Source organism: Populus euphratica, unplaced genomic scaffold (genome assembly GCF_000495115.2).
Source record: "Populus euphratica unplaced genomic scaffold, PopEup_1.0 scaffold146.1, whole genome shotgun sequence".
Lineage (NCBI taxonomy): Eukaryota > Viridiplantae > Streptophyta > Magnoliopsida > Malpighiales > Salicaceae > Populus > Populus euphratica.
In genome coordinates, this window is record NW_011500037.1 from 38,889 (window position 1) to 48,940 (window position 10,052).

The 10,052-nt window shown below is 35.5% G+C and overlaps 1 protein-coding gene across 1 annotated transcript in view; it reads left to right on the top strand.

The window, feature by feature from the left end:
* The first annotated feature begins 415 nt into the window (after positions 1-415).
* Positions 416-10,052, top strand: part of LOC105142821 (uncharacterized) — a 13,899-nt gene continuing 4,262 nt past the window's right edge. The window contains exon 1 of the mRNA XM_011050629.1: positions 416-499. Within this exon, the coding sequence (XP_011048931.1) occupies positions 416-499 (84 nt within the window). The remainder of the gene's footprint in view (positions 500-10,052) is intronic.

Below are 10,052 nucleotides of genomic sequence, written 5' to 3' on the forward strand. Positions count from 1 at the left end.
AAGCTTGATTTGATGAGGAACGTTCTACCAACAGATGAAAACAAAAGGATCCAAAGAGCTTGGAGGGTCAATAACATAGATTCTTCATTTGATATTTAGCTGGTTGTATTGGTTTCCCTAACGAATCTAGTTAGGTTTGAGTTTGGATTTTTTATTACCATAGCTATTATGAGCAAAAGAAGGTGAAATTGGTGATAATTGAGTTTACAGAGTATGCATTGATTCGGTGGGATCAAATTGTAATCAGTAGGAGGAGGAATGAGGAGCAACCCGTTCAAACTTGGGGGGAGATGAAAGTCTTAATGAGGACACGATTTGTGCCAAACTACTATTACAGAGACTTATATCTAAAGCTCCAAGGTTTGAATCAAGGTTTTAAGACATAAATGAATATCATAAAGAGGTGGAGATAGCAATGATTCGGGCCAATGCTGTTGAGGATAGAGAAGCCAACATGGCTAGATTTCTTAATGGGTTGAATCGGGACATTGCCAATGTGGTTGAGTTATAGCACTACATGGACTCATACTCTCACGAATGTACCCCTTCATCATCAACTCATCTACTTGCCTTTGAAGCTCCTTCGTCTCCTCGGGGTTGCTTCTATAGGCTGGACGGTTAGGAATTAAAGCTCCGGGCACAAGATCAATTTGATGTTCAATCCCCCTTAATGGTAGTAATCCATTAGGAACGTCTTCAGGGAATACATCATCAAACTCCTGCATTAAAGAAACAGCCACACTAGGAATAGCAGAATCAAGATCGTTACTGTTAAAATAAGCCTCCTTATACACAAGTAAGATCATTGGCTTATTAGTGAAAAATGCAGATTGATTGATACCTAAAAGTGTATTTTTATCAAGGTTTTATATCATCATTTCGCACTTGAAGTATCAATAACTCCTTAACTAAAGCATGTTTTATAATAATATATCTAATAATATAAGATACCTTTAATTTGTGGTAAATGTTCATTTTAAATGCAGACCTATCACATAAATGAAAGGATTGATTGATGACTTTAAGAACTTAAATTGCAAAGGCAAAAAGATGACCAATATTAGAAAAGAGATGTCGGTGCAATCCAAATCGGAACACTGTTCGGTCATTGGGTCATATCTGGAGCTATAGATCTCAGATTTAGGTCGATTTTATATGGCTGGAAAGGTAAGACATACGCCTACAACTTTCATATGGAGCCCAAGATCTAAAAAGGTCGTTTTCAAGTCAAAATTGTAGCAACAACAAAGAAGCCCGAATCTGTCTTCCAACCCGAGCACTGTTTAGTATTTTGGCCATATCTGGAGTTCTAGAAGTCCAAATGAGCTGAATTGTTTACACAGGAAAGCTGAGACAATTGTCTACAACTTTCATGTTTGCAACTGGCTTCAATTTTGACGTTATCAATGATGTTTTGGGCAGACAAGAGAAGATAAGGATTGTCACCAAGTCAAAAGTTGGCCACCCACTTATCATTTAGTCATCAAATAAATAGTTTCCAATTTTGGCCTATAAAAGGAGGCATTTGCCATGCATTTAGGCATCTTGGTTTTCCAGATCAAGATCATGCTCTTACTTTCTCTCTTTGTATTTTTTGTAATGTTTATGCTTTGCTTTCATTAATATCAAGTTTATGTCTTTCATTTCCTTTCATTTTCTTAGTTAACTTTTATCTTATTTATGTTTTTATTTTGTTTATTTATTTTTCTTTCTTTCATTATGTCTAGCTAAGTTTATTATGTCAAGGTGAAAAGGCTACACTAAATATGTCTCGGGATCGATTTTACCTTGAAAAGAAGGTATTTTCAGTTTGATTGCATCCAAATCACCATCTAAATCAGCATGTCCCCCAAAACTATGGAAACTTTCCCTTCGGCCGAATTGGCCCCTAGTTCTATTCCCATAATCCCTTCGGTTTCTAAGCTGCCGAAAACCTTCCTAGTAGTCTATGGTCTCATTATCAAAACACCATCACTAATATCATCAATGGCCTCCTCAAAATCCTCACAATCAGCACACCTTGGCTTGTTCGCCCTACTACTATTATTTGCTTTCGGTTCAGCCCCAAGCTTCGAATTTTGGGTGCTCGTACCAGCCTCGTTACCATGTTTCTCCACCCTATCAAGTCTGTCACACACATTTCCCATCACAAAATTTATTCTCTCCATCATTTGTGTCATGGCTTGCATTTGAAATGTAAGTTCTCCCTCGGGATGGGGTGGTGTGTTGTTTTGATCTGACATGATAGTAGTACCTGCAAAAAGTGGTTAGTGGTAAAAGAAAATTTATCCTCGATATTGATTCACGAACGAGAAGTATAAGGATGATGCCACGACGATGTTGTTCTTCGACAAGTTTTTTTTCAGTTCTTTAGAGAACCAAGGAAGGGAGATTATCCCACCAACACACAATTAGTGCAGCAAAGAAGTTTATTGATCTGAAAATTACATAACCTTACATGTTTGGTTATGTCTTTATTTATACTGAATTTGGACTTAAAGAAACCCTAATGGACCTCCCTTAGGTGGACTTATATGAAGTCCACTTACAATTGACCCAAATAAGTAATAATAACCTGAAAACTAAGAAGAAAATTCTAAAAATATTAAAAATCCAAAAATACCATCCTAAATAAGCTAGAATCAGATTTGTCACCCTTAAGAAGTCCTAAACAAAATTGGAAAAATCTGATTTGGAAAATTTGTGTTTTTGCCCCATTTGATGTCCTTGATTAGCTTGGAATTCCTTTTTTATCTTGGACAAATAAGAAAGCAAATTTCCTCCTTTGTTGCTGATTTAATTACTTTCCTTCCTAAGTGGGGAAAAGCATTAAATAGTCCTCCCCTCTTTAGAAATAAGATACGGCCAACTTCCTTACTTAATTAGGAGAATAAATTGCTAACTCTTTATCCTTGTAGTATTAGGAAAAAAACAAGCCTAACAAGGTTGGTACTGGGCCGAACACATCAACCCCTTGTGGCTCGTCTTGGACCTGAACTAGATGAATTAAAGGATGTCCTTCATGCTCCTTAAATGTCCTAAGCCCCTCTAGGTCCATTTTGTTCTGTATGTTTTGAACAAGCCCATTCAATGCTTCTTTAAGCTTGTTAACCCTAGCTCTTGTGATTGGCCTAATTGGCACCTCCAATGGGATGTTGGCATGATTACGCTTAGTGTTAGGCTGATCCGCATCAGGACATGGTTCACATGGCTACAAAGGTGGAGAGACAACTTCAGAAGGGACAAGCTCGTCCAACGTTTAATTCGGGTTTTTCATCATCTTGGAAGTTGAATCTAAAAAGAGAGGGTACTGTCCGACCTAGATCCTTTGTTCTATCTAGAACTGAACCACCAAAAGCTAAAGTTGATATGATACTTAAAAGTGCATTTTTATCAAGGTTTTATATCATCATTTTGCACTTGAAGTATCAATAACTCCTTAACTAAAACATGTTTTATAATAATATATCTAATAATATAAGATACCTTTAATTTGTGGTAAATGTTCATTTTAAATGCAGGCCTATCACATAAATGAAAGGATTGATTGATGAATTTAAGAACTGAAATTGAAAGGATAAAGAGATGGCCAAACTTAGAAAAGAGATGTCGGTGCAATCCAAACCGGAACATTGTTCGGTAATTAGGTCATATCTGGAGCTATAGATCTCAGATTTAGGTCTATTTTATATGGATGGAAAGGTAAGACATAGGCATACAACTTTCATATGGAGCCCAAGATCTAAAAAGGCCATTTGCAAGTCAAAATTGTTGCAACAACACAAAAGCTCGAATCTGTCCTCCAGCCCGAGCACTGTTTAGTATTTTGCCCATATCTGGAGTTCTAGAAGTCGAAATGAGCTAAACTTTTTACACATGAAAGCTGAGACAATTACCTACAACTTTCATGTTTTTGAGTGGCTCCAATTTTGACGTTATCAATGACGTTTTGGGCAGACAAGAGAAGATAAGGATTGTCATCAAGTCAAGAGTTGGCCACCCGCTCATCAATTAGTCATCAAATCAATAGTTCCCAATTTTGGCCTATAAAAGGAGGGATTTGCCATGCATTTAGGCATCTTGGTTTCCAGATCAAGATCATGCTCTTACTTTCTCTCTTTGTATTTTTTATGTTTTGCTTTCATTAATATCAAATTTATGCCTTTCATTTCCTTTCCTTTACTTTGTTAACTTTAATCTTATTCATGTTCTTATTTTGTTTATTTATTTTTCTTTCTTTTCATTATGTCTACCTAAGTTTATTATGTTAAGGTGAAAAGGTTACACTAATGGTGTAAGAATAAGTATAGTGTAAATTTAATATGGACTTTAATGTTTGATACTAACATGTTTTGTATTTGTTATCTTATTCACTTTTTAATACTTTGCTTGTTAAATAACTGATCTTGATTTATGTTGTATAACACTTGGTACAACAAATACTTGGCACTTTCATAGCCCATACTGTATGGTATAACCGACACTGGAGCTATGAAAGGAACTTGATTTGTTGTTAACATAAGTTATAATCATGAATGCTTGACAAAATTTATAAGTATTAGCATTAATTGAATAAGATGACTAATGTAATCATGTTAACAATCTATAATCTAATTGGAACATTCTTTGTGTGTGGTTTCCAATTGAATAATAAAAGTTTATACTATACTTGTTTGACACACCATTAGTGGATCCTCTAACCTTGACATTTGTTATTATCATTGTTTAATCCTTACATTAATATTCCATCTTCAAGTTCTGAACATCTTCTTCTTCTTCTCTTTCTTTATTATTGTTGTTGTTGTTGTTGTTGTTGTTGTTGTTGTTATTGCTATTATTATTGTTTATAATTGTTGTTTATAATTTGTACAATTAACCTCCCTATGGTTTGACCCAATTGTTGTTTATAATTTGTACAATTAACCTCCCTGTGGTTCGACCCCGGTCTTGCCGGGTTATTTATTACTTTGACACTCCTGCACTTGGGAGAAGACATCAATCTTTTAGTCGTGTCAAGTTTTTGGCGCCGTTGCCGGGGAGGTAAGTTTTGTATAAATTATAATTTTTTTTTTCTCTTTTCACTTTTCTTGTATATAACTTTGTTTCTTTTCTCTTGTTTCTTCTTCTTTTGTTTTCTTTTTCCTTTTATTCTATTTCTACACATGCATGAGAGTGTGGTAACGTACATTAAATGGTAGACTTTGTAGGGTATCCTCATCATTTTCAGAAAATATGGCCGAAGAAGATAATCAATCACTTCATAATGAGAATAATGAGAATAACCGTGCTAGAACACTTAGAGACCACATGAATCCCACAAGAACAAGTGCACCATCATGCATAGTTTTTCCTCCCGATGCATCTCATTTTAATTTTAAACCAGGTATTATTCAACTTTTACCTTCTTTTCATGGCTTAGAATTAGAAAATCCATACTTGCATTTAAGGGAATTTGAGGAGGTCTGCAACACATATAATAATTTAAATTGTAGCATGAACACCATCAGATTCAAGCTTTTTCCTTTTTCATTAAAAGATAAAGCTAAAACATGGCTACAAAATTTGAGACCAAGATCCATTTGTGCTTGGGATGAAATGCAACAACAGTTTTTAAAGAAGTTTTTCCCATCTCACAGAACAAACTCTTTCGAAAGATAAATCACCACTTTCACTCAAAAACCAGGAGAAACATTTTATCAATGTTGGGATAGATATCGAGACTTGCTTAGTACTTGCCCTCATCATGGTTTTGAAACAGGAGATTGGTTTCACATTTTTATGAAGGGTTAACACCTAAAGATAGGCAAATGGTTGAATTGATGTGCAATGGAACTTTTGAAGATAAAGACCCTGATGAAGCAATGGAGTACGTAGACTTGTTAGCTGAAAATGCTCAAAATTGGGATACCGCGGGTACTTATGAGGCACCGAGTAAAACTCAACCTCATACATCTAGTGGAGGTATGTACAACCTTTGGGAAGATCCTGACCTCCAAGCCAAGTTTGCATCTTTAGCTAGAAAAGTGGAGTTCTTTTCTTGCAAACAATTGTCGCCAACAACTTTGGATGAAAGTTGCAGCCATTCTATTTTGTATATCATCATTGCAGTCCTTTTTCTCCTCTTTTTTTGAAGCTTGCTGGGCATTGATTGTTGCCGATAACACATCAAGTTCTTGCTTCATCTCCCCTAGAATACGGGATAGAGTCTTTGATTCTTTTTTTGGAACACTAATCTCTTTATCTCTCTCCCTTTGATACCACCTCTCATTTTGAATCTGCATTTTCTTTTGCCATAGCACCTCATCAAAATACATTAAATCCCTTCGGTTTCTACGCTGCGAAAAATCTTCCAGGTAGCCTTTGGTCTTATCCTTAAAACCACCATCACAAATATCATCAAATTGAGGCTCAAAATCCTCATAATCAGCCCACCTTGGCCTTCCGGCGCTACTGCCATTGTTAGATTTCCGTTCAACCCCAACCTTTCTCATGTCTTGGGTATATATGCCACCCACGTTTCCATGTTTTCCCACCTTCTCAAGTCTGTCACACACGTTCCCCATCATGAAATTCATGTTTTTCATCATTTTCATCATGGCTTGCATTTGGAACGTAAGTTCTCCCTCGGGATGGGGTGGTGTGTTGTTTTGATCTGACATGATAGTACCTTTTTGCGAAACTGAAACCAACACCAAATTGAACCAACTTGGCAGCGCAATCCAAATAGATATATGACTCAAGAAGCAATAACAACTAGAAAACAAGCAAAACGAAACTGCAATGATAGTCCTGCGAGTAGCAAACGAGTCTATCCGAAATATCAACGAAACTGAAGACTCGAATAAAAAACAAAAACAAAAAATAAACAACACTCAAATATGATGGATATGATGAAAATAAACTGCAAGAAACGAAATCAACAGAAAGCAAGCGAATTTCAAATGTTGATGCAAGACAGACTTGTTTACGACAAGTCTGAATCTGGACTGGAACCTGAAGTAAATGATGTCCAATTGAGGTAAAATTTCAGATGTTGTGCGATATAAGTAAATGATGTCCAATTGAGGTAAAATTTCAGATGTTGTGCGATATCAAGCCAAATAGACATAATATAACGTTTGAGCAATTTATGACAAAGTTTGATATACTGACGTAAAAATGTTATGAATCAGACCTGAATAGACCCGAATTTGAAACCCAAAGAAAATGATATCCAATTGACCCCAAATTTGATATGTAATGCGATTAGGACCCCAGTAATTAGAATATCAAATTTGAGCTAATTCCGAGTTGATTTGATCCAATCGTCCCTTGTTTAGTTTTCTGCGGCAGAATCTAATAAACGTATTTTTGAACAATTTTTCTTTTCTTTTCTCTTCTCTTTTCTCTTTTTTTTTTAAACGTCTTTTTGAACAATTTTTCTTTTCTTTTCTCTTTTCTCTTTTTTTTTTTATGCTACTGATATATTTTGAACAATAACAGAATGAAATAACAATTTTGTTTTCTTTTTATATGCCGCAAATTCAAGGAGAAGAAGAAATTGGATACTAAGGAATTTTTGCGAAATTAACAAGAAACAAAAATTTCAGGAGGATATAACCTGATTAATGGAGCCAAGCTCTGATACCAAATGATGCGAACCTCGTGATCACATGGTCACGCAACCCACATGCAAAGACGCCAATTCCTGGAAAGCCAAGTAAATCAGGTTTGATAGGAGTGTGACACAAAGATAACTTGTACCTAGGCACCAGCACTATTGGAAACGGAAAACCCCCACCCAACGAATATTGATTCGCAAACGAGAAGTATAAGGATGACGCCACGAAGATAGTTGTTCTTCGATAAGTCGTTTTTCAGTTCATTAGAGAACCATGGAAGGGAGATTATCTCACCAACACACACACACAAAGTGCGGCAAACAAGAAGTTTTATTAATCTGAATAGTCTTGCCCTACATGTTTGGTTATGCCTCTATTTATAGTGATTCTAGACTTAAAGAAACCCTAATGGACCCCCCTTAGGTGGACTTATATGTAGCCCACTTACAATTGACCCAAATAACTAATAATAACCTAAAGACTAAGAAGAAAATAATAAAAATATAAAAATCCGAAAATTACTATCCTAAATATGCTAGAATCAGATTTGTCACCATTAAGAAGTCTCAAATAGACTAGGAAATCTGATCTGAAGGTAGCATGTATTCTTTAGTCTTCTTTCCTTTTGTAGCTCGGATGAATAAGGAATCCTTGTAAGAAAAGGATTCTGAAATAATTATGAATCCTTGCCACACTTGGAAACTATGTTGCAGCCCATTAAACATCCTTGTAGAATTAGTATATTTCCAAAAGAAGCTGCCACATCCCTTTAGAAAAAGAATCCTAGCCAAATAGGAAGTCCACAAGTCAAAAGCAAGTAAATAACAAAATTCATACAGCCTCTGTTGACCCGTATTGAGATATCTTCCCGAACTCCGATTGACTTGAAATTTTAACCCAAGGTAATACAATATGTCAGGAGACTCTACGTAACATTTCAGCTCCATCCAACGGTCGGATTGAAAATTATGACTGTTGCCGTAAAACTGGATAGTTGCACGTTTTACATCAAAATCCAAATTTGACCTTGCTTGGATCGTATCATTAATGATGCGAACCTCGTGATCACATGGTCACGCAACCCACATGCAAAGACGCCAATTCCCGGAAAGCCAAGTAAATCAGGTTTGATAGGAGTGTGACACAAAGATAACTGTACCTAGGCACCAGCACTATTGAAAATGAAAACACCCACCCAACGAATATTGATTCGTGAACAAGAAGTATAAGGATGACGCCACGATGACAGTTGTTCTTCGATAAGTCATTTTCAGTTCTTTAGAGAACCAAGGAAGGGAGATTATCCCACCAACACACACACACACACACACACAAAGTGCGGCAAACAAGAAGTTTTATTTATCTGAATAGTCTTTTCTTACATGTTTGGTTATGCCTCTATTTATAGTGATTCTAGACTTAAAGAAACCCTAATGGACCCCCCCTTAGGTGGACTTATATGTAGCCCACTTACAATTGACCCTAGTAATAGTAACCTAAAGACTAAGAAGAAAATAATAAAAATATAAAAATCCAAAAATTACTATCCTAAATATGCTAGAATCAGATTTGTCACCATTAAGAAGTCTCAAATAGACTAGGAAATCTGATTTGAAGGTAGAATGTATTCTTTAGTCTTCTTTCCTTTTGTAGCTCGGATGAAGGAATCCTTGTAAGAAAAGAATTCTGAAATAATTATGAATCCTTGCCACACTTGGAAACTATGTTGCAGCCCATTAAACATCCTTGTAGAATTAGTATATTTCCAAAATAAGCTGCCACATCACTTTAGAAAAAGAATCCTAGCCAAATAGGAAGTCCACAAGTCAAAAGCAAGTAAATAACAAAATTCATACAGCCTCTATTGACCCGTATTGAGATACCTTCCCGAACTCCGATTGACTTGGAAATTTTAACCCAAAGGTAATACAATATGTCAGGAGACTCCACGTAACATTTCAACTCGATCCAACAGTCGAATTGAAAATTATGACTGTTGCCGTAAAACTGGATAGTTGCACATTTTACATCAAAATCCAAATTTGACCTTGCTTGGATCATATCATGGTATAAAAATAAGCTATGAAAGGAACTTGATTTGTTGTTAACATAAGTTATAATCATGAATGCTTGACGAGATTTACAAGTACTAGCATTAATCGAATAAGATGACTAATGTAATCATGTTAACAATATATAATCTGATTGGAACCTCCTTTGTGTGTGGTTTCCAATTGAATAATAAGAGTTTATACTATACTTGTTTGACATACCATTAGTGGATCCTCTAACCTTGACATTTGTTATTATCATTATTTAATCGTTACATTAATATTCCATCTCAAAGTTCTCATCATCATCTTCTTCTTCTCCTTCTTTTTCTTTACTATTATTATTATTATGACTACTACTACTACTACTACTACTATTAATACTATTATTAATATTATT